The following is a 25,852-nucleotide window of genomic DNA, read 5'->3' on the forward strand; positions in this document are numbered from 1 at the left end:
CGTAAGCCCGGACAGGGATGGACGTGTGAGGGGGGTGCGAGTTGTATGGGCTTGTTTGTCCCATGAGGATGGCGAGGATGGATGAAGTTACTAGTTAGGTATGAGCTATTGCTCAATGCTCATCAATGCTTGCTTCTCGCGTGATCCCTATTACCCTACCGCTGCGTCATCTATAATGAGTGTAGTGTTCATTTCTTGAATGTAAGCTTCCAGGTCGGCCGCTAGATGGTAGAAGCTGCAATTCTGAAGCATATGCTTGCTTTGGGATAATACAATTTCTTTGCTTATTTTTCTTAAAATTGTGCTGATGACGTAGTTGATGCATCTACCAATGGCGTGCATATGCTGATGACTGAGGTTTGGATGTTGAGGGTAATATTATGTTTACCTACTAAATATTTTGTGATTCAGATGAAAATAATACTTTGTTGCAGTAAATGTAGAAAATGAAGGTAGTTTAGATGTCGAAATACTCGAAGATGGATGCTCGGGAAAGATTCTGTATGACGTCATTATACTGTTTATTTCCCTCATTTGTATTACAGTATGTTAATTGCTCTAGCCCTGTAGTGTCTGGAGCAAGGCCCTATATATATATACCCCTATATATGGTCTGGAGCAAGGCTGGAGTAATAATAAACACAGCCAGGAACTGACGAGTGGAGAGGTAATGCGTGAATTTATTGTTCAACGCAGTATGTTAGGACCACTGAACTCTATAATGTTTACGAGATATGTCGGTAAATGTCAAGTTTAAGTCCTAAGAAGATTTCATTGATAAATTTTTCATATTTTTACATTATTTGACATCCTGAATCAAAAAATGATACTCATATGTCTCGCAAATAAAAGAAAAAACATAATCAAACCTGACCTAACCTTACCTACTTACCTATAACCTACCAACCTACAACCTACAAACCTACCCTAACCTAACCTAACCTACAAACCTACCTACCTACAACCTAAAACCTACAAACCTACAACCTAACCTAACCTAAAACCTAAAATTTTTGCTGTTTCATATTCGTATCAAAAGCACCACAATTGTAGTTAGGACCTAAACTTGACATATATCGATATGTCCGCACCTTTATCTCATATTTTTGTCATAGAAATTAGGCTGCCATTGAGTGATTGATTGGTTGTCTTTTCAGGACCCAGCCAAGGTTAAAACGTAATAGCCCAACCTAACTGGATTCGGGCAAATTGTCGATGTCCTTTCATATTTATATATATTTTACATGGAAAACTGCATTTTATTAATATCTGACAGTGAATGGTTTCTTTTGGAATTGCTGGTGTAATTTTGAAATTGTATGATTTGTTTGCAGCTTTGGATTACACTTGTCAATTGTCATTGAACATAGAAGATGGGAAATGCAGATTCTAAAGCAAGTTTCAGACAAGCTCTTTTGCAGCTCACATCAAAGTCCCAGGTAAGTGTGCATGTGGTTATGCTATACACTGTGGTCCTTTACTCTGTTGTTTCTGTCCTTAGGGAAGTCAAATCCTTTTTCGTACCCCCACCCCCTGCCTGACTGAAAAATCCATGTTACCATCAACAATCAACATGTCTGGCATAACAGGTAGATTGAGCAGAGGCACAGTATCCAGTGTAACTCTGTGTCAAAATTTTGGTGCAAGGATGAACAAATTTTGGTGCAAATGGGCGATTTAAGAGATTTTGTCACAGGATGAGTGCTAACCTAAGCTAAGGGTTATTCATACGCTATACTCTACACTACACCTTTTTGCACTCAAAATAGGCATCTTTTCATTCAATTTCGGCGAATTGCATTCAATTTTAGCGATCTCTCTATTCGAAGCAAATGAGAGATCGCTAAAATTGAATGCAATTCGCCGAAATTGAATGAAAAGATGCCTATTTTGAGTGCAAAAAGGTGTAGAATTAAAAAAACCTGAGATGATAACTCCTCTGGTGCCTAATGTTCATCAGAGGCCACCTGGCTTGAGCCCCCCCCCCCAGATTTATATTCGTGTAGCCCTAAACACCCAGGGGTTGAGAAGACTGGTCGGATTACTAGGCCCGAGAGTCCTGGCCATGCCCTGTAATATGCGATGGGAAGTAGTTTGTCTGCTGAGTTGTCTGAAGAGAAACACAAATTTTGCATGCAGTTCAGCATGTTGATTGAAGTTCGGCGCGCCGGATGATTGTCTAATCGATGCTGGTATTATGTTGAGCAATTTTTCCGGTATTGACGTGGTTCAGAACTGAATGACAAATACCACGCTGATCCTAAATAAGACGGCTGCAGAAGGTCACATCGAAGTTTCACGGGCTGACCCCGGGCCCGGGAGATAGGCGCAGCGTCACCCGCGCGCAGAAGGAAGCCGGTTCTGCCCATGTCTGTCGATTTTTCTCTCTTAAGAGGAACATCTGATCGATTTTATCACAAGTACCTACCGATCATCTCAGCTTTATTACAACTACCAACCGGTCGCCCCATCGACTTTTCTTACATCTACTAATTATCGTGTTTTCTCAAACTGCAGATCATCTCCTCGCTTTTCTCGAAACTACCGATCATCTCCTCGACTTTCCTTGAAACTACCGATCATCTCCTCGACTTTTCAAACTACTACCGATCGTCTCCTCTTCTCTAACAACTGACTATCTTCCCCTGTTTTCTCTCCCCAGCCAGTGGACCCCTCCGATACCCGTTTCTGGGACCAGTTCTGGTCCGAGTCGGTAGCTTCCGTTGAAGATGTGTTCGCCCAGACTCCAGCCGCCGACATCCGGGCGCTGCGTGAAGAGATGCCGGCGAACATGGCGACTGTCTGCTTCAAGGCGGTGGAGAAGCTGCTGAAGGCCTCCGAGACGGGATGTTCCACGCAGCAGGAACAGCAGACAGGTTAGAAAATGTGCGAGTGAAAGGGAGAGTGCAGAATATATGTGTGATATGGGTGTAGAATGTGAAAAGGTGCAGTGTGTGCAGATTATAGACATATGAGAAGGTGGGGGAAAAGGTGGGAGGGGAGTGAAAACTGGGAAAAAGTGAAAACAAAAACGTCTCTACGCATTGCAGCGAGGTATTGGTAACGTCAACTCCAGACATAACAAGTTACAGCCAACCGGAAAACAACCACAACCCACAGCATTCTTTAGCACATCGTTTCTATCGTTCGTTTTCACTCTGCGTTTCCTGATCGCTCGATCACCGAACTACCCTCGCTAACTCTACCTTCTCACCCTTCTCACACAGTGCTCAACTGCGTGCGCGTGCTCACACGCCTTCTACCCTACATCTTCGAGGACTCCGACTGGAGTGGCTTCTTCTGGACGAGCGCTCGGCCAGCCGGTGAGCCGCAGGATGGGCCCGAGCCACTGCCTCTCGCGCAGACTCTCATGGTGGCGCTATGTGATCTGCTCTTCTGCCCGGATTTTACCGTGACGCCCAGCAAGGCTGGTGCCGGCGTGGTGAGTGTAGTTGTGTGTGGCGGGTGAGGGTTCGATCCTCACGGGAGATGATCATTTTCGCCCTGGCTTCTTGTTATAACTCTGACTATGTTTCGGTACATTTTGTTTTGTTTTGTTTTGTGCTGCTAAGCGTCATGATTTGCCAATTAAATGCGATCATTTCCATTACAGAGACCTACGGTTTAATATCTCACTGATGGCGTTTAGCAGCCTAGGCTTTCAAATTAACCCAATAGTACAGGCTATCCAGGACGCTTTTCGAAGATCTGCCCTGCTCTGATGTTAGACTACGACCCTGTGCCGATGCCATTGAATTTCTTCGTAGTCGAAGTGAATCTAGTGTGAGATCGATAGTGCGTCTTTTATGGCTCCAATCCAGGTGTTTGAACACCTGTGCAGCTGAATGGCTAATAAAGGGCGCTGCATAGACGACGGGGCTGAACTAATTAGGCTCGCAATTTAGTTTTAAAATGCTGACTCTTGCCTTGATCTTTCTATACCTTGTCATTGGATAATCTCTGCTTGCTGTCGTCATATCTTGGTTGTCTTCTGCATAAAGATCTATCGATAATATCGATATTATAGAAGTGCGTGAAATTTTATTGTTGATGACATTTTTGGGAACTTGCGTTATATAAATAGAGCTATTGCTCAACACGAATGCAATTTTAGAGTGCATAGTGCCACCAAGGCACAAGGTAACCCTGGAAAACTCCATCCACCTTCCCTTTCAGCCGTCAAAATAATGAGTTTCGCTAAACAGCCGAGAAGCCAGTCGTGTGCAATGTGCATTAAGTACTGTGGTGCTAAAACGTGCCTCAAATGCTAAATGGTCCACACCCACTCAGTCAGGGTCAGCTGGTTAGACTAAGCGGAAGATGATCGTGACAGTAGGGGAAGGTGGGGTAAGACGGCCCAGCGGGGCAAGACGGACCACCAGCCCTCCCGGCTGAACCGCTGCTGGTATCTACTGCTTTATGCACTCACTATGTTTGTTTTCCTTCGTAACAATGGCCACCTTGAGCTCATGCTGCTAGGATGCATAGCTTTTGAGTTATTGAGAAAAATGTTGTTTTTCGTCGAACCGATCTAATATAAGAGGTCTACGGCAGTGTTCGCCACGGGCCCCAAAATCCCCAGCCCAGCCCGGCCCGGGCCCATGGGTTCAGAGCCCGGCCCAGCCCGTAGCCCGCTCTTGGCAAATATTCCAAGCCCAGCCCGGCCCGGCCCGTCAAAAATAGCAATCTAGTTATTGTCTTAGTCTATTGCTATAATAAGCATGATTGATTACACTATTTTGAGAACAATTCAAACTGCATGAATATTAACATGGCAATCATGACTCCCTTCTTTTCAATGAATATAATCATTTCAAGCACCTATGGCACAAATTTTAACAGTAACAGCAAGCACCTCAGTCAATTAGGTCATGATTACACACCTATAAAAAGTTTACATGATTATATTAACTACATTCTATGAGTAAAGTTATCTTGCAAGCTGATGTGTGTGAACATTATCATTCATAATTGGTGACTCTAATGCATACTTGAAGGAAGAATTTGCAACATACTCTATGCTTCCCAGCACTTACCAGCAGAAAAAAAGCTTGACTTATGGGAATTGATGAATCTGTCTGGGATTGACCTTGCTGTTAAATTCACTCCATAGATGCTGCAATATCAAAAGCCTGAGAAAGCATACAAAAAAGGTGACACTCACTTAAGCACTGTCTTCCAAAAAAAGAGAAAATCCATCCATTTATCAGCAAAACTGATTTAATCTATTTTCAATTCATGCCCACGTGTCAACCGAATCTCTGTGGACAACTATCTGCTACTTTCCTTGCTATTTTATGTTAGGCTCTTTTCAAGATATGGATATCGCTAGCAGCGTAAGCAGAAAACATGGTAAGCTTGAAATTTCATTGGGTACTTTTGCGACTTTTACGCATCATCATCCTCAATCGAAAATGAGCGAACACTTCTTGATTGTCGCATCTGCGGCAGGTAGCGATCCTGACCAACTGTATAATAAAACATATATGATCAAGTTTTTGTTTTGTTTTTCGTTCGAGCTTTCAGACTTCGTGATTTAGGTTTTATTTTTTATTTGTTTAATTTTGTTTTCACCTTGATACTTACTAAAAAAACGTATTTATTTGATATACTGTTGTGTATACTACCTAGATGCCGCCACATAAACATAGCGCCGCCGCCATGATTGCAAGTTTTGTTGAGAAGGCGCTGGTTTGTTGTGATTTATTTTGACAAATTTATGGACATTTAAAGAAGCTTTCATCGCGAAATACTCTGTAGAGTTCCTCGTTACGTACAGTGTGTTTTGTGAGTATCCTTTTAAGGTTCTGTTCGTTAAAAAGCCGTCGGTGAAGGAAAAAAGACTGTGTTGGAATTGTCTCACTATCGCCATATATAAGTGTTAACTGTTAAACTTAATGTAGCCCTGTAGCCCATCATTGTTGAGTGGCTTCTTAGTTTTTGGAGTTTTAGTGCTAAGTAAGTTATTCTGATGGCTACATTTTAACTTTTATTAACAAACTAATCATGCTAGAGATTCTCTGATCTTTTTGGTTGCGGAATTTGTATGAAAACCCTCCTATGTGTGACATGATGTGATATTGGATAATTCTCAAGATTCCCAAAATTCAATATCAAGTAGGTTTTCTTTCACATTGCTTAAATTTGGTTTAGTTTTTGTATTTTCCCAGTGGGTTTTGTTTGCATCAGTTTCCAAATTTTCTTAAATTGACATTAGTCGCAAAACCCATAGTGCACAAAGCTCTTGGCCCGGCCCGTCCATAGCCCGTTAACTAATGATATTTGGGGGCCCGGCCCAGCCCGTAGCCCAGCCCGGCCCATGGCCCGTTGGGCTGGCCCGGCCCGTGGCGAACACTGGTCTACGGGTGATTCAATTACGGCGCCTTTCTTGCATGATTAGTTTCTATTTTGCACTTAACTGTGAAGAACAAAGTTATAAACTTAGTTAAAGTCACACTTTAGGAACTGGCAAGGTTTTGCAATGTTGGGCTATTTGACATATACGTCATGATAATGACAGAATTTAGATTTGGGGCAAGACGGACCACTGTGGTCCATCTTACCCTGTGGTGGTCGATTGTACCCTGCATATGGAAAGTTCTTTTCCAAAACATTGACACAAGTTTAAGTAAGCTAATTTTTCAGGAAGAAGTCTTTGTTGCATGTGAGCCATGCATGCAGGTGCTCAGTTAGCATGCATTCATGCCAAACGACAATCAACACTCATGTTCCCAGCTTTTAGCTGCACTTCCATCACACATGAGTAAAGAATAAAGGCTCATTTCGTTATTTTACCATTCTGGTTACTTTTTCTTACAAGAGTACAGAGCAGAAGTGTAACACACATGAACGGATAGCAGGCACTGCTGGGTGGTCCGTCTTACCCCACGTTTTTTTCTTGTCTGAGTTTTTGACATGTCCGTCTTTAACAGCATCCACCACCTAGATGTCTTTAAGTTGAAATTTAGTCTTTACACATATCAACAGAGGAAAGATTGAGCATTCCGAAGACTATAAATAATATGAACTACGAGAGCAGTGTAGCAAAATATGCGGCCTCAAACCTTAGCTGGTCCGTCTTACCCCACCTTCCCCTACTTTGTTTTCCACTGAACATTCTGCCAGCTGGGCTTGGGGGGATTTAGTTCGCTACTCACTGAATGCTAAGCCGCTGCTGGTCCCCTCAAACTAACTTTATTATTCATACTAGCCTAACAATAGCCCCATTTTGATAGAATAAGTCGTTATCCGCCCACACGTCATGAAAGAGTTGCAATATGCTTGCAACTTTTCTCTGTTCGTCCGATTCACATATTGCACTCATACATTCATTCATTCATCCATTGAATCACTAATTGGTCTTTCGTTACCTACCCATTTGTTTTGCAATCACCAGTTCATGCTTCTTCCATTTTTCACCCATTTTGTTCTTCATTCATGCACGTACTCTTTGTTCATTCCTAAGTTATGCATTCATTCATTCATTCATTCATTCATTCATTCATTCATTCATTATCCATGCGCTCTGCATTTCTCATCCATTAATTTGCATTCACCTACTCATTCATTCATTCATTCATTCATTCATTCATTCATTCATTCATTCATTCATTCATTCATTCATTCATTCATTCATATTTAATTCATTCATTCATTCATTCATTCATTCATTCATTCATTCATTCATTCATTCATTCATTCATTTGTTCATCCTATCACTCACCCAACCCGTCTCCGTGTTTTCAGGACCAGCACGAGGATGTGCAGTCCATCGACAGCTGTGAGTACATCTGGGAGGCCGGCGTCGGCTTCAGCAGTCCCGTCACCCACAGTTCGGCTCACGACAGCAACCGCACCGAGATCCTGAAGCTGCTGCTCACCTGCTTCTCACAGACTATGTATCTGCTGCCCAGCGGTGAGCACGCTAATAGGGGATCGATCTTGAGGCTTTATTATTGTTTGGGATGCTGTCGACAAGGGAATGCATAGGTAGCCGGCGGTGATAGAAGCATTCATGTTGCTTTGGGATAGTATGACAGCTCATGGCTCACGTATTTGTTCTGACAATTTACTGGCTTCGCCTTGGAAAGGTGGTCTTGTTTTGAGCAGTGACCTTGGGGTTTATGGTTCCTCCGACGAACAATATCTTGCTTGATTTCTTATGACCCGATTAACGGCCGGAAACATGACCTATGGCCGAAAATAGTTAGGTTCGTTGTCATGGATGGTTGACAACCTTGAACAATGTCACGTTAGCTCACCGAGTGCGTATCTGACCAGTAATATGCAACCTGTTTAGCATCCTTATGACTTACCCACGGCCTTTTACTTAATCGTCACCATCAACACTACAATTATGTGACCGACATTGACATGACCTCTGACGGCTCACAGACGGGGCCCAGGCCGGGCCGAACCGCTGGGTGCAGTTCTTCACGTCTGCCGAGAACCGACATGCCCTGCCTCTGTTCACCTCGCTGCTGAACCTGGTGTGCGCCTACGACCCTGTCGGCATGGGTGAGTGAACCGAAAAGTCGGACTTACGAGTATGTGGGATTCGAATCTTAGATTGTTTAAGTAATTGGTTTGTTCTTGGTATCGTTATTTAGCCGCCGTAGATGTATGGACAGCAGCAAGATTAACCGTTTGAAGAGGGAGCTGCGTGGCGTTTGTAATGAAGGATGAAAGCGCGTTAAAAGTTGCATTGGCTTACACATTATAATGATTTTCCTCAACAGCAAAAAAGCACTTTCTGATGTCGCTAATTATCATTCAGTCATGGAGTTCTTTTTAGTTGGTATGACTGCTTGCTACAAAGTCTGCGTTGGCTATCACTCGAAACGCTTCTGTTCTCAGGCCTGCCGTACAACCACCTCTTGTTTAACGACAAACGCGAGGCCCTAATGGAGACAGCCCTGCAGATTCTCATTGTGACGCTCGACCATGACTCCACTGCCAGTCGGGCTGATGACGAGGTTAGTGACATCATTGGGTCAATAGTGACGTCATCGAACTAACAAGCCATTCTCAAGTGAAAAATTAGTCATAAGCACTGACCTGGGAAAACATTTATCATCATGAATTTTTCTAGGAGGATTGTTTGAATGTTTATACTCGATATCAATTTATGCAAAATGTTTTTGCAAAGTCACTCCGTGATTATCTAAAATCGTTCACCCATGATTCCACCACTGCACAAAATCTTTCTTCTGTTACAGCGCTCTCCGGACAACCTGTTCATCAACTACCTGTCACGGATTCATCGCGAGGAGGACTTTGACTTCATCCTCAAAGGTAAGTAACGACACGTAACGCACAAACGACGTAACCGAGATAATGTTATTTGTTTTCAGACACCGTCGGTCGTCGCCAAACAAGATTATATAATACTGAACGAGGCCGGTGTAAATAAATTTTCAAGACCGAGGTCCTTACTGAATTTTTGAACGAGGCCGAAGGCCGAGTTCAAAAATCAGTAAGGACTGAGGTCTTGAAAATTTATCACCGGCCGAGTTTGGTATGTATTTTACTGTATGCCAACGATAAAATAATTGTCTAGACCGAAGCTCTTAGCCGTTTTTTGAACGAGGCCATCCCAAAATGTTGACTTGGTAATTCGTTTTTGACCGTGGTCACTTTGCTTACACCAGTTATTACCACACCCCTCAGGCTAATGTATTTGAATAGGCCAGGCATACAGTAAATTGCGTAACGGCTTTGCGACGAACGTCTTCGTAGATGTTTTACTAGTGCTCAGGGACATCATAGTGGACTATGATTTGTGTCTATAGAAAATAGCTGTCATAGTCTTACCACTTATTTTATTTTTATAAATGGCTTTATAGAAAGAGATGCTGCGAAACAATGGGTAGAATCATACGTTTAAGGGTAGACTCATGCGTCTTCCGAAACGTTATCTTGTCTATTGTGCATTTTTGAGCCGTCTTACGTTGCAACTTAGGGGAGAGCGGGGTAATTTGGCCGCTTTTTTAGAAAACGATATAATTTAAAATTGACGACACATTTCTGCATTTTCTCAACGCTGACAGGTGTCGCATTCATTTTACTTTACTGGACAGTGAACTTGAAATGATAGAGTTATTACTTATATTGAAATTGTGACGTATTACAAAGGTCTGCAAGGCGGCCAAATTGCCCCACTAGCAGGGTTATTTGGCCGGGGGTGTGGGGCAATTTGGCCGGTATTAGTTTGCGGTCGGGATTTTCTTTTATATTGCGAGTCAGCTTCAGATTCAGCAATGACGTGTGTCCTATGACGCATTTGCCGCATTTTGGAGGTTGGCTCAGGGGTCACAGGGGTCAAAATAGCCAAATTAGCGGCTCTAGATGCGATCACAGTTTTTTACGAATAACTTTTGAAGTAATCAAGCTAGGCCAAAACTTCGAGTACCATCGTAATTCTCTCGTCAGTCCGCTTCGAAAGATATATGTGTTGACCTTGAGAAGTCAAGGTCAAAGGTTGACCGCAGGTCACGTTGCATCAGGTCGCTTGACCTCAAGGTCACGTGATTTCAAGGTCATCATGCATATCATTCGATGCGCCTTGGCGAGCTGAACAGAATGAGACCATTTGTGCGGCTGTACCATTTTTATCTAAGGATTTATTAGCAAAAAAACGTTTGGTAACCTTTGATGACGTCACATGCTCTTACAGTTGACCAATCGGAAGTAAGGCATCAAAGTAGACAAAGATGACCATCAAAGTTGGTCATGAATCATGTCATTTATGGTACAATTGAACATGAAAACTCGGCCGTCCCAGCATAGTGACCATGAGCGCACCGGCCAAGTTGCCCCGCTAGTCCCGGCCAAATTACCCCATATTGCCATTCTGAAAATTTTTGTCTATAAAGTCATCGCGGCTTTACAGAATTAGATAAAATTGCTCTTCGAGCCGCTGAACACCCCCCAGAATGGCGCTATAATGTCTGAATTCGTTTTTGGCCCAAATACTACATGTTATACAACTTTGTAAACAGAAGTAAAAGTTATCATTTTCTAATGAAATTAACGTTTTATTAATTTTGAATAAAACTACGAGGGGCAAAGTTTTGGCATTTGTCCTCCAGTTATTTCTACCCATGACAAATGAATAGAGACTAGAGTTATTTCACTGACTTTTATTAGACATCGTACAGGTGGGGGCGGCCAATTTACACCACCGGCCAAATTACCCCACTCTCCCCTACATCATTTCTTGCAGTAAGCTTCTAAATGTTTCATTTTCAGGGTTTACTCGTCTCCTGAACAACCCGCTGACTCAGACGTACCTGCCACATTCGACCAAGAAGGTGCACGCCCATCAGGAGCTGTTAGTGTTCTTCTGGAAGTGTTGTGACTACAACAAGGTATGTGCGTTACAGCTGGGTTAAAAGGGTATATTACCGCTAAACTCAAATCTCAGTTCGTCACTTTGAATTTGTCTTACTTGGTGATGTCGTTTACCGTTTTTTTTTTACGTGATTTACATGTGATTTGCGAGTGTTCTATAAGCAGCTGATGTATCCTTTGAAATTTGTTCAATGTTTTGGGATATGGATGGGTCGATTTGCCACTTCATAACATTTATCTCAAGTAGAAATAGAAATGGACAGGAACCATGACTTTCTCATTAAAACCTGTGGTTGCCACTTGCCAGCTTTTTTCCTTGTGAAAGTTCACAAGACTTATCTCCGTGGTTGTATAACACAGTACATTCGGCAAACTACTTGTAATGTGCCATGTGCTGGCTCCCACGAATATGCGTTTGCTTACATAATCCCCCGCTATAAGACCCCCACTCTACAACCACTCTCGTCATTCACTCTGTTGTCGTTCAATTTGGCGCATTCGCCACTTCCACTGTGGCGTTTTGAGGGTTCGCTGAAGACCAAGAAGACAACTGACTACAATCATGCTGGCTCTTTTGATCGCACTGTTGCCTCTTGCCGTTTCGTCTGAAGAATGTATAAAGCCTCAGCCCGACCCCACGTTCACGAATGCCGCCTATGAGGGCACTTGGTACGAAGTGGGCAAGATCCAGACGCCCGGCGGAGCGGCGTTCCAGAAGGACTGCGTCTGTGACGCCCTGGTGTTCCATTCGGATGAGCCGGTGGTGAGTTAACTGGATACAGCTGCTTCTTTTTATTATTTCACCTTGTTACTTATAAATATTATTATTTTTACTGTCTGGTATTTGTATCAGTAGGTTAGAAGCTTTTGTCTCGACAGTACGTAACGACAGTCTGCCGTTACGTTTTGACATATTTTTGTAGAGATACTGGAAGTGTTTCAAATTAGTTACAATATAAATTGCTTTATGATAGGAACAAATTATTTGCGATGCATATTAAGCGCTCACCGACGTTTTCCCTCCTTTTTTGGTAACCGCTATGTGGTGGTAATCCCTACAGCTCTCCGTAGTTGTGATAATACAACAGTTGTCATTTTAAAGCGCATGATAACATGCGCCTGTCCACGTTTTTCCAGCAGGGAGACGGCGAAGTCACGTACGCCTGCCGCTACAAGACGGTGGACGGCATCTTTACCAACATGACGGCCGATCTCATCTACGAGGGCACGCCGGGAAACTTCAACCAGAAGTTCCGCTTCCCGTTCGCTCCTCTAACCGACTACAACCTGGTCCTGCTGGACGAAGATGCCGCCATTGAGTACGACTGCAGTCCTCATGCTGACGGCACCATCGACTACTGCATCCACTTCATCAGTCGCACCCCGAGTCTCTCCGAGGAACGCCTGCAGGCTCTGATTGATCTGGCGCTGGGGATGGGTCTCAATACGCAGGATCTGGCGTACAAGGCGAACATCCAGGACGGGTGCTGGCGATGTGAGAGCTAGGCGAGGAGCCATTTTCTATGCCTCAATGTGTGATAGTTTTGACTAGGAGAGACATGTCGACAAGGGAAGACGTTTGAAATGTTGGTTTCATTCTGTCGTAGATGATATTCTGTGAATGTTTTGCCGAGGCTATGCTTTATGTATACCGTTCTTGGGTTTACGATTTGTCGATAGTAATGATGCGACGTTTGAGGCTGGTACCTATCACAAGTCATGACGTTTCTTTTCAACGACATTACTTGCTGGCTACGGCTAGTGTACTTGACAAGATGTATGCTTTGTGTGGTATGGTATTGCACCAAATAAAGCCACAAAATAGTTTGTGATGTCGCTGCTTGTTGTCTTTCTGCGAGTTGTGAGTCAGTCAGATAATTATTTTGCGCTTGACATGTTTTCTTGCTTGAACGTTTTTGGCAACTTTTACGCTTGTGATGAAAAGTAACACGATCTACTTACTTACAATCTTGCTCTTATTCTTTCCCGATGCTAGACATTGTTCAGTAAAGCACCGGCTTCAGGGTATCTAAAACGTGTGCTGTGAAAACGGCACCAGATATTTGATGAGTTTTGCTGAACTAAAATATATTAATTTTCATTAAATTTATGATTTATGACACAATAAGTGGGCTACGAATACGAATAAGTGGGCTACGAAACCTTTGTGTCTCGATATCTCATGCCCACTGTTCTTTGCTATTTTTTTTTTCATCACATTTCCATGCCCACTGTCGTATTTGAGTAGCAAGTGCCCAAGCAATAAATTATTCAATTTTCATTTCCCTGCGTTTCCGTGGACTTCTCAAATGGGTCCTCGTGGCGCTAGACTGAGCACTTAGCATTCAGCTTTATCTTTTAGCATTTTCTCTTAACTTCAGCCTGTTTTTCAATGAAAACTTTTTGACGGCGCTTCAGGGAGGACGCTTGATAAACAGATGTACTACTCACGAATATCAACCCTCACCGTCACCCTCACTGTCCGTTCCCCTTTCTCGGCCGACAGAAACTGCTCTTCTTCGTCCTCAAGTCGAGCGACGTACTACAGATCACAGTTCCCATTCTGTACCACTTGAACGAGTGCAGAGCCGACCAGGCACGCGTGGGTCTCATGCACATTGGTGTCTTCATTCTGCTTCTGCTGAGTGGGGAGAGGAACTTTGGCGTCAGGCTGAACAAGCCCTACACGGCGGCTGTGGCCATGGATGTGCCCGTCTTCTCAGGTGGGTTTGGAGTCTTGGACTATGGGAGAGTATGAAGGGGCTGGGCTTGAAGGTGATGCATGGATACTTGGTAGTGTGGCTGGGCTGGATATGCCCGTCGTTATACTGCTGAGCTGGGACACTAAAATCCATATGAAGGGTTTTCATAACTGAGCAATGTTTAATAGGTGAATATGTAATGTTTGTTCAATGTTCATATCATATGTCATATTCATATGTAATCATATGCCACGTTCATATGTAATCATCTGATACATTTGATTGAAATCGCTATAAGTGTAGTTCATCGGTAGGATGGCTGGGTATTTCCGGAAATTGTCCGATAGTTATAAACATCTAAGATATTTAATGCATGTAAAAAAGATATCACCACACTTTGCGCAATTGCCGTTTTACAGTAGAATCCGATTAATAAATCCACCCTGGTGACGCGACGTTTTGGATTTATTAAGCGGTGGCTCTATTAACCGGGATCAGTTATGCTTCTTGCAGAAAATCCGTGAACAGCTCAAGTGGCTACAATAAGCCGCTGGACTTTATTTAAGCCTCAATATAAGCTTGTAATATAACCCTATAAGCCAATAATTAGCCTCAATAAGTCTATATAAGGCAGATGTTTTATTTAGCGGAATCTACTGTTTTTTGGACGGCTTCATTCACAACAGCCAACCTGCGGCTGCCAATCTTCGATAACTTTTTTCCTACGATAAGTTTTTCATGTGAGCACGTTTGCCATGGCTAGCTGTTCTTGACCCTACCTGAATAATGTGCTCGTTCGGTATAAGCAGTCGCCGTTACACTTCACACACTTGCTGAATGTGCACCGTTTTCTTCCAGGAACCCATGGCGATCTGCTGATCATCGTGTTCCACAAGATCATCACCACGGGCCACCAGAGACTGCAGCCACTGTTCGACTGTCTGCTCACGATCCTCGTCAACGGTACGTGATTGGTTGTTGTAGGTGTTGAAGGTGCGTTAAACACACTTTTTGCATTCATTGTTTTTTCCAAGCATTACTTTGTGCCTGATTTGGGGCTTTAGCTTTAGCTTTTACGCTGTCGCTCCTGAACTTTTTTTTGTGAGATGTGTTTAGTCTGAAGGTCTCATTTGCTCACAAATATGTCCAAGAATATTAATGGAGCTATACATTGTTTGCCATTCTGCTAAGTTTTTCGAGAAAAATATATGCGAAGTGCTTAGGAAATGAAGTTATTTGCTTATTTCGTGTGAATAAGGGAATTCGTGTGTCTTTTCCTTCAAACAGAGACTTTTGTACGCTGAGTTTTGCTGTTCAAATATCCAGATGTATCTCTACAATATTATGAAGTGCCTCCCGCACCTTCACAGTGTCTCCGTACCTAAAGACGCTGTCGATGGTGTCGGCCACCAAGCTGCTCCACCTGCTGGAGGCCTTCACCACGCCGTGGTTCCTCTTCTCGGCGCCAAACAACCACCATCTGGTGTTCTTCCTGCTGGAGATCTTCAACAACATCATACAGTACCAGTTTGATGGTAAGGCGGAGAAAGAGGTGTTGCGTGGTAATGGTACGTGGGTTTGGTCTTAAAATAACTACGCCTTGCTTAACCTTGTGTCGGCTGAAAGATACACAATCAAGTGAAGATGAATGTCTTAGAATTTTCAGGGCCCGAAAATAAGTTCTATCAAAGTGCCAGTCACGACTAAGTCAAGGCTACAGTGCTTCTGGTTAGTGTCTTGCATTAGGTTGTAGGTTTTTTCTTTTCTTTTAAAACAGTATTATTACTCGCGCTAAAAAAAAAAAAACAATTCAGTAAATGAAAACCGGGGATAGCTGGAAGAAACGGAAGCTGTGATAACACATCTGATTCTTTTTGACGTTGAGGCGCTACATATGCTGGTCCGCAGACGAACGCATCCGTGTAGGTATCTGAATGTCCACCAGTATCCATGAGAAAATAACAGACGGTGTCTGCACACCGCGGCCTGCCATGTCGAAGCTTATTTATCGTTACTGGCCTTGTACCGAGTCGGAGTGCGCAGGGAACGGTTTTGCTATATCGAATAGCCATGTCAGAGGCATTTGTGAAGTGTGTGGGCCGTTTAATGTTTGGAGTTGGGATGAACACCGCTTGTATGATAGACCACGGTGCTAAGCGCCCGTATCACAGACTGTTGCGACAAACTTTTTTTTTATAAATTTAGTCCGAACCTTTTGATGGGAAGGATTCACAAGGACAGAGCCACCGCTAAGCGAAGCTTGTTGCGGTGACCCTGCCCTCTACCCTCCGATCGCGCAATTCCGGTTCTATGGCAGAATTTAGAGTCCAAAGTTTAACGTGCGCACAAAGCCGCGCACGGCCGGTCCCCTCGCTGACTTCGCCTGGCTACGGCCTGCCACCAACCGCAACCATACCTGTCAGGAGGCCCATAAATGTCGAGCGCCCGTCGCGCTTCGAACCCGGACTGTCATAACCGGGAACGCGTGCTCTCACCACGCGGAGTCCAACGCTCTAACCAACTGAGCTACGGGACCGGCACTGAGCTACGGGACCGGCTTCGTGCACTATCTGTGAAATGTCAAGGTGCTGTTTGCGGTAGCATGATATATCATGTGCCATATGATGTGCGATATCTGCATTAGACGTAGCTAACTCCTGGTGGCAAACCTCAAGGGTCATTGCACATACATCACCTTTTTGTATTCTGTAGGTGAATTGAATGTGTGCCCTTCATTTCAGGAAAGCTTGGAACAGCTATCATTTCTCCAGCATATTTTTATTTCGCGTTGTTTTTTCTGCATCTATGGCGTCTTTGTGAAGGTCTCGTAAAAACGAGCATTGCTGTGACAAGTTATGCGTTGTCATTGCAATGTCATAAATGATAACCTCCTTCGCCCGCTCCGCAGGCAACTCCAACCTGGTTTACACTATCATCAGGAAGCGTCAGGTGTTTCACAACCTGGCCAACCTGCCCACGGATCACGGCACCATCGACAAGTCGCTCAGCAAGCGGTAAGACCGGCGAGTGGCGATCCAGTTTGAGGCGACAGGGCTAGTGGATTATCCTGGGGGTGGAGTGTTGTTTGATTTATGTTCGGTGACAAGATTGATGGTGTTTATGTCGTTGTATGTGTACGCCATGCCCTTTGGGAGGTGTGGCAAATGACTGTTACATCAGACCAGCATTCATTGCTGTGTTATGCATTTGCCTAGATGTTTTCTTTTGCACCGGACGAATGTGTTCTGTTGTGTAGTGTTCCTGGGTGTGCTTTTAATTTTTGGTAGTGTCATGTACAAAAGTATTGGAAGCTTTTACTTCAGCACGTGTTATTTCACCACGGGCTTTTGATTGAGCGAGGGCTTTTGATTGAACGATCATTACTGCAATTACTTTGACATTTTTTTTCATTTTCATCGTCGATACAGCCTCATGTTTTACTCCATCCTACCAATCATCGTACCACCCTCGCACTGGCCTCTTCTCACTTTTTTTTTCGTAATAAAGCCAATCTGCTTCTCGGTCTCGCTCCTCAGGTCCAAGGCTGAGGCGGTGCGTCAACCCTCCCTGGACGGATCGTCTCGTGCGCCGGCCGGCGCGGCGGCGGGGCTGGCTGAACAGGGGGCGCTGAAAGCGACGCTGGCGGCCACACCGCGTGAGTGAGAGATTAGGGATGTTGGCGGAACGGTCTGGGAGCGTATACGGGAAGTGGAACGGGCTACATTGAGTTGGGAGTCATGGTAAGTTGAATCATGATTATTTGAAAAGAAATTCATTTAACGATTTCTTCTGCTTTTGTAACTGTAAAGATATCCTCTCACATCAATGGGGCAAGAGGTATGTTCAATGCTTGTAGATCCATTGTGTAGTTCTCATAAGTCTTCATTCCTAAATATCTGTGAATTCGACGCTATGGCACAGAGCTGTTTGGCAATTACGCATATGATATGGGGCTTTAACTTGTCCATATGCTAGTTCCCATCATATCCCTCACGATACTCACCGCGGCTTAATGCTCACCTGCCTGCCGGCTGGTATCCACTCAGCCCCTCACCGCTAAGTATGAGTCATAATGCCCCACTGTACATAGATAGTAACTTTCCCCAACCCCCCGACCATCTCCCGCTTCAGGTATCGACTCTATGACTGAAAAGGAGTCAGCGCACCCACAGCCAGTGAATATCGCCGAGCTGAGCCTAGCTGAACCGGCCGGGGTGAGCCGACCGCAGGAAGGCAGCACCTCGGACGCCGGTCACGAGGAAACTGGAGGCGCTGCTGCCGCCGCGGGACAGGTCGGTGGGGGTGGGTTGCTGATTGACGCTTAGGCCCGGGACACAAAATACTTCTGACGGCATCTTATAAAGGGTGTTAAGTTTCGGCTTGCGCCATAACTTTGTTGATTTAATTAGAAGCTTGTGGATGCAACAACTGGTGGGGGCCAAAATTGTTGAACGTAGAAATGAATCACAGTTCGGGAGCAGCTGACAGTGAATAATTTCATTTTTTACGGTAGGGGCGTTCCACGGCAAATCGACAAGTGCCCTGCACCCTCATATTTTATTTTTTGCTTAAAATTGGTCTAATGGGTTGTGATGGGCGGGGAAGCCAGCTGTGGCAAGGATTTTTTTCTTCGAACAGCGGTTTCCGATATATAGCCTCGGGCAATTCCTGGAGTTTACGCTGCAACCCTATGTTTGGCGGCTTATAACTCAGAAACTATTGGTTTTCTATGATAAAAACTTTATATGATTCAACTCACAATCAACCAACAAACATTTTGGCTATCTCGGATTTTCAATTTTTGAAAATTTTGATCACGTGACCTTTCGTCCTATTTTTCGAAGAGTGACCTTGATATTTTCCCCACTGAAAGTTACAAATTTGTCTGATGACGATTAAAGCCTTATCAATTGTCATTCATATGCGATAATAAAAAAGTGGTTATCGCCCTGCGTTGACCTCAGGTCAGGTCATTTTTATGACCTGTCCATTATTACGAGCGGGAGCGACAGCGAGATCTCGAGAATAAAGCAAGATAGCGACAAGCGGTAAACGGTACAGGGTACACACGGATAAGGTCTAAAATTTTTACTGAGGTCATTTTCAGGTCAGGTCAAAGATGACGTCACAGGAGCAAAAAGGAAGTCAAAATAGCGGCACTATACATATATATGAGGTTTTTCTCGAATAACTTTCAAGATATCCCAGCTAGGAACAAACTAATAGCACCATCGTGATCCTCTCGTCGATCCGCATCGAAACATATGTATGTTGACCTCGAAAGGTCGAAAGGTCCAAAGTTGACCTTAGGTCACGTGACCTTGCTTTATTCTCGAGATCTCGCTGTCGCTCCCGCTCGTAATAATGGACAGGTCATAAAAATGACCTGACCTGAGGTCAACGCAGGGCGATAACCACTTTTTTCATTATCGCATATGAATGACAATTGATAAGGCTTTAATCGTCATCAGACAAATTTGTAACTTTCAGTGGGGAAAATATCGAGGTCACTCTTCGAAAAATAGGACAAAAGGTCACGTGATCAAAATTTTCAAAAATTGAAAATCCGAGATAGCCAAAATGTTTATTGGTTGATTGTGAGTTGAACCATATAAAGTTTTTATCATAGAAAACCAATAGTTTCTGAGTTATAAGCCGCCAAACATAGGGTTGCAGCGTAAACTCCAGGAATTGCCCGAGGCTATATATCGGAAACCGCTGTTCGAAGAAAAAAATCCTTGCCACAGCTGGCTTCCCCGCCCATCACAACCCCTTACACCAGTTTTCAACGAAGAATAAAATATGAGGGTGCAAATTTAATTTTTTATTTGTCGATTTGTCGTGGAACGCCCCGGTAGATAATCGATTATTTTTTATAGTATATCAGCTTGTTTTGAAGTGAACCCACCCGTTTTTGCGCAGAAGTTGAAAGCTGTCCGCCACAACAGATAATTTGTGTCTGGCTGTATTTGTCGTAACGTCAACAATTGGTACTTACCTCTTGATGTATGTATAAATTAGGCTGACACCACCCACACTCTATTTCAGGCGGGCCCGTCGACCAGCTCCCCTGGTCCCTCCAGCCCCACTCCGACCACCTCCTCGACTGCCACCTCCTCCGGTACCGGCCGATCCGCGCCTCCGGAACGCTGGGTGCCCACCAGCCAGTGGGTGAGCTCGTGGAAGAACAAGCTGCCCCTGCAGACCATCATGCGCCTGCTGCAGGTGTTGGTGCCCCAGGTGGAGAAAATCTGCATCGACAAGTGAGTGAGGATGTGGAGGGGATGGTTGGGTGGGAGGCATGGACGAGTTTTTATATTTGTCAGATGTTGGATAGGTGTTTGGTAGAAATGGATGGATGGTCTGAAAATGATCGAGACTCGGGGTGATTAGGTGGAGTGGGATGTGTTGTGTTCCATGATGGAAAGGAGAACAAACTTGAATGCTGATTGCTGAGTTGAACACAGCAGAAAAAAAAGAAACAAATAAGAATTACGAATTGACGACGAATCTTTTTTCCTATGCGTTATGCCCCTTGCTTTGCTTTATATTGCCACTTAGCTAAGTGCGTAATCATGTTTGACAACGTTTTGGTGACATTTAGTGTTGAATGTTTATACGTGCTAGCGCCGTCAACGCATGAATGCTATTTTGCAGCTTATTTATGTACGTCGTAAATTACACACAAATATGTGAAATTAGTTTTCTGAAAACGTGTTATTTGTTTTCGCTTACACCAACCCACATTGTGCACCTTTTATGGCATTGCGCTTTTTGTGGTATAGTCATGCGCCATATCTCGTCGTGACTCTGGCCACCATTGTTGACTTGTTTTGTCAAACTGCACGCAGTTGACCTTTATAGCCGATATGATGTAGCAGTTCCAATAAACACCATACTAACCACCTTCCCCCTCCTCAACTCCCTTTCTTCACAGGGGTCTGACCGATGAGAGCGAGATCCTCAAGTTTCTCCAGCACGGAACTCTGGTAGGCCTGCTGCCGGTACCACACCCGATTCTGATCAGAAAGTACCAGGCCAACTCGGGTACCACTCTGTGGTTCAGGACCTACATGTGGGGAGTCATCTACCTGAGGTCAGTCCGCAGTGTGGTGCTGGTTGGGGGGTTAATAATAGTCTGGCAAACGTAAGAAAGAATAAATGCAGGATGAAATTAAGGTGAGATATTTGACACGCATGCCTGTGGACGTAATTTGCGTTTTATCTCAATGTTTGCTATATTTTTATGCTGAAAAGAAAAGTAAGCCACTCCAGTCCACTCCGAACTATTTACAATTAACATAATACACGCATAATTAATTTGAGACGGCTTAAAGTTATTTTTACGTTTGCCAGACTATATTTAGCCGCGGTGGAGGGTGGGTTCGAAACTCAGCATGGCTGATGAGTTTTCGGACGCTGCTTTGTGTGAACGATGATTTGGTTGCTGTCTGGCTTTGCTGGTCCGACTTGGGACATGCGGTTGACAGCCATATTTCCTGCGCGTCCATTCCTTTTCTGTTGAACAGTAATGGAAAACAGCGCCTTACAAAATTCAATGTTTTTTTCTATTGGTTCACAGGAACCATCTCGACTGCATGTGATTATCCTGAATTATTGTCTCCTGATCCCAGGATGCTTTCTTTTTTGTGTATGTGGTGAAAGCACTAACTTCTCCCCCCTCCCCCCTTCGCATCTCAGCGATTGATAGCAATAGGAATTGGTGTGATACCGATGATGCACACAAGTATGACATTCTGAACCCATAGCATCATTTATCCGCATGTGCTACACATGAATTCACGAGATTGCCAGCGCGTAAACTATGCGCATGCATCTAACAACATTCTTGGAAAGTTAAGGAAGCATCAATGGTCACTCCTGCTTATCAGTCATGAGAAGGCAGTAAAGAGGGCGCTGGCGAATCTACACGCAACCCTTACAACCCCACGAATGCTGTGAAGTAGTTACGTCAAACATTACATTGTGTGAATTGTTGCGCGTGCTTAGAATATGGTGTTTTGGTTGTGCAGCTTCACGCTTTTGCGCTACCCGGAGATGCTCCTTTTCCTTTATTGTTTCCTTTGACATTGCATGGCTTGGTGAGTTTCGAAAGTGGTTTTGGTGTCACGCTTGTCGCAGTTTCATAAAGGCTTGGCTCTTTGTTGGCAGCATGGAAGGTAACCATTTTCCTTTTATTAGAATTGACGCGTATTTTCTGTGTTTGGCTAATAGTAATGTGCTTCTTTGTGTTCTTCATAGTGTCACAAGAGCCTGAGTTGATGAAAAGCAGATGTTAACATTGTGCCAATTATATAGACACTGGCTTGAAATACGTTGTTTGTAGCAATTCACGAATTATTGCTAAATATGTCATATACTGAGAACTCGAGTTTTGTCACTAGCACAAAGGTACAATCGGTGTCAACGTTCGCCACAGTTCGTATTCTACGAGCCCATTCACATGTAAGCTACTCATATGTTATGAATTAAAGAACTGTTACGGCTATCGCCTCACAAAGCTGGCTTTACAGAAAAGGAAGGACTGTTTGCTAGCCTAGACTTTTCATAGTGTAGAACCATGTTTCAGTGTAGTCGTGTAGAGTCCTGTATTAGTTGCTTACCGAAGTTTCTGCAGTTTTGCCTTCGTTTTAGAGCCTTTAGTTCCTTCGCTGTTCATACTCACTAACCGCTTTTTATTGTCAGGAATGTCGAGCCGCCAATCTGGTTCGATACAGACGTGAAACTCTTCGAGATCCAGCGAATGTAGGCGTCTTCACTTCACTGAGACGGAAGAAGGTACTTGAGCCGGCAGCCAATGACTTGTACATATACCTGATACTGAGAGAAGCATACCTGGCGCTGAAACAGGAGTTTACCTGATAAAGAAGTTTACCCGAGAGAGATACCTGGGCCAGATGTGCTTCGGACAAGGCCGAATGTCTTAGTTATTAAGTGCATCAAGGAGATGCAATGTGTGAGTCCTGTCTGCTGAAATCTTGGATCTCGTGTGTGGCATTCCAGGATTCTGGGGCGAATATATGATGCATCAATATCTAATAGGACGAAGCGGTGGAACGTTGTGGAATGTATATGATTATCTATCTATGTGACGTTGGATCCCGGTTATATGGTTCATAGCTTGAATGTAACCTTGTATGACTTATTACGTGGAGTTCATGTATGAAGGTCTAAGATGACGAATATTAGCCAATACCCTAATTAGCGTGGGAAGAAACCCATATAAAGATGTAGCTTACTGTTGTACCCTACACCCTCAAGCGATAGGTATGCACCTACACAAGGTTAAAGGGAGATAATGAGCTTTCTTGTTTCTTAAATAAAAATTACTCGACATCTATACTATTTCTACTGTAGTTTCTATAAAATATGAAAATTTCCTAGCACATTTTCGTATGTGAAAAAGGTTTTTATTTTTGCAAAAAAGAAGCAGTACTTGCAGTACTTGTAACACCCACCGAAATGCGTTGTCCTTCTCTATAAAAAAGTCGCAGTATATGGCGCTTTTGTTTCAAACAGCGACGCTTGGGTTTTTGTTTATGTTATCGCCTTGTCGTTGCTTGGTTGTAAGGATTCTAATTTGAATTAGAATTAATTCGGTTTAGAATTAATTAGATTCTAATTCGGGGGTACATAGTGCCTACTCTTCTTTGTTTCCAAGTATTATTTTGCGCCACAAATGAACGGCATGCGCCAGAAACGCAGCCAAATCTTGCGATTGCGACTACGAAATTCATTATTTTGGCCTCAGAGCCTGAAGCGAAAAATACAAGCATATTTATTTCAAAAAGACTTCAGGTTTGTCGAACGGTGTTATGAGAATTTTGATAACAGTACTGCATAAGTTTTTCAGTGATGCCGCAAAAGTATTGTATCTATCTTCTTTTATTGTGCAGTCGGCGGGACCGATTCAAAATTGAGTCGTTGCTACTAAAATAGCAGCATATGGCCTCAGATGATGAACAGGAAAAATAGTTGCGTAAATTTAGACATAAACCACCCCCAAACCATGAATATCTTTTGAAGGCACTATAGACGACCATTAACTAACTAGATGTGATGCAGATCAAATGTAAGGAATACGCTCATTTTACAAATTAACATGCAAGTACCAAAAAGTGATGTAAGTACTTATTCAACGGTCATTTTCAGCGCTCCCCGCTAACGTGACTTCAAGTTGAGATATTTGCGGCAAGGTACCGAATTGAGCAAAATGGTTTTAATTTACATTATAACTTGTTGTGTTTTGTCAGAAAATGGTCCTAACTCAGATTTTGTGGAAAAAGGTCATAATCTCCCTTTAAGGGGCTTTGGCTCATGTATTTTATATGTGCACTGTTAAAAATGCCTAGAAATTATAAAGCTAGCAAGTTCGATGGATTATATGAACAGCAGCTTGGGACGAATCTTAGCGTCACGTTGGGGAAAAGCATGCTAGCCGTAGTGTGAGTAGCTTCCATATAAGCCACAGTTATGCACGTATACGATTTTATTAACGGGGATCAGTAGCAAAGTGTGATTTATTTCTCCCACATCGGGCATGCAATCATCACTTGTGTAACATTCTGAAAGGTCCATTATGTTAGCTTAGTTCTTGGTCAGTGTTTTTTTTGCGATTGTTTCCATTTCCTTCTATTTGTGCTGCTATAACCTATCTTTTATCACTATCAGGTCGTTGCCACTATGAAATCGTAAAACTGTTATAGCCATTTTACATTAGTGCTATTATGTTTTATGATTATATGGAAACTTGCTATGGTCGTCGCAAGCGCTGTCATTCCATTTCTTTGAACTCATGTGGTGTTATACCTTTATTGATCTCAAAAGAGGGAACTGTCCGTTTTAGTTCCAGGGTTAAAGTTTCCCGCATTTCTGGTGGAGATGAAAAGTTTTCACAACGTAGAGGTTGTATTGAGCATGGAACATGCAGGGTCATTAGGTGTTGTGCCTCACTTACCTGCTAGATAATTGCATCAGCCGACTTTTCATTTGAAGCAACTGCACTTGATCTCTTTCTTCAGTGACAATAATTTGATTTTCACGATAACACCTTGCTTGGCACTTAATTTGTTTCATGTTTTTTGTCTTCTTCACCCAATTTATGAAACCCAAAGTGTTAAATGTTTATTTTCGCTTGGCTAAGAGTATGTAGGTCTCATGCCCAGTTTCTTTAAGCTCACTTCCATTCACTTGCCCAGTGCTTATCGCGTGATTGTAAATGTTTGTCTACACGTGATTATGAATGTCTTAGTATCTACAGGAATCTAAACACGGTTTATGTCTTGTAGATTGAATATTGTTATTTGATCAGCTAACGCACACAAACTGTTCGTCGTTAAAAACCATCTCTATCGCACTGTATGTAATTATTTCAACGACGAATTTGAATGTGATAAATCGTTGTGAATGTATACCTTGTGTTATGTATGTACAATGTGCTTCTGTGTTCCTTTAACTTTTTATTGTGATGTGTCATGATTATAGGTATCTTCCTTGGCACCTTTCTGGCTATGTGAAATGTGCAATGATAAAGCTTTATTGTGTTGTCATTCGGTGTCGGGTAGGGTAAGAATATAATATATTTTGTCGTACTGTTGTCGAATATTGCGTTTGTCTATATTGAAGCTTGTATTTCCTGGAAAAGGCAGGTCGTCACGTTGTCAAAGTTATTGAAGCGGAAGAAACTGAATGCCTGGATAAGCATCTAAATTAATGGTTATCGCGGTAGATATATTTATACATTTACGCGGATTATTATAACAATCTCACTATAGACA

General features: G+C 43.2%; 2 protein-coding genes across 2 annotated transcripts; both read left to right on the forward strand.

Moving 5' to 3' along the window:
- The first annotated feature begins 541 nt into the window (after positions 1–541).
- On the forward strand, positions 542–25,677 carry LOC122375769 (protein HID1-like). The gene is made up of 18 exons (XM_043355264.1): positions 542–667; positions 1,335–1,439; positions 2,663–2,876; positions 3,228–3,442; positions 7,747–7,915; positions 8,395–8,517; positions 8,857–8,975; positions 9,219–9,294; positions 11,251–11,369; positions 13,859–14,075; positions 14,913–15,017; positions 15,425–15,589; positions 16,963–17,068; positions 17,591–17,709; positions 18,186–18,346; positions 20,103–20,317; positions 20,992–21,150; positions 22,761–25,677. The coding sequence occupies exons 2-18, from the start codon at positions 1,374–1,376 to the stop codon at positions 22,822–22,824; spliced, it is 2,412 nt and encodes an 803-aa protein (XP_043211199.1). The 5' UTR covers positions 542–667; positions 1,335–1,373; the 3' UTR covers positions 22,825–25,677.
- LOC122375770 lies at positions 11,801–13,179 on the forward strand. Its single transcript, XM_043355265.1, has 2 exons — positions 11,801–12,115; positions 12,490–13,179. Exons 1-2 carry the CDS (start codon positions 11,915–11,917, stop codon positions 12,856–12,858), a joined length of 570 nt encoding a protein of 189 aa, XP_043211200.1. The 5' UTR covers positions 11,801–11,914; the 3' UTR covers positions 12,859–13,179.
- Positions 25,678–25,852: the final 175 nt, after the last annotated feature.

The sequence above is a fragment of the Amphibalanus amphitrite genome, unplaced genomic scaffold (genome assembly GCF_019059575.1).
Source record: "Amphibalanus amphitrite isolate SeventyFive unplaced genomic scaffold, NRLGWU_Aamphi_draft 001916F_arrow, whole genome shotgun sequence".
Lineage (NCBI taxonomy): Eukaryota > Metazoa > Arthropoda > Thecostraca > Balanomorpha > Balanidae > Amphibalanus > Amphibalanus amphitrite.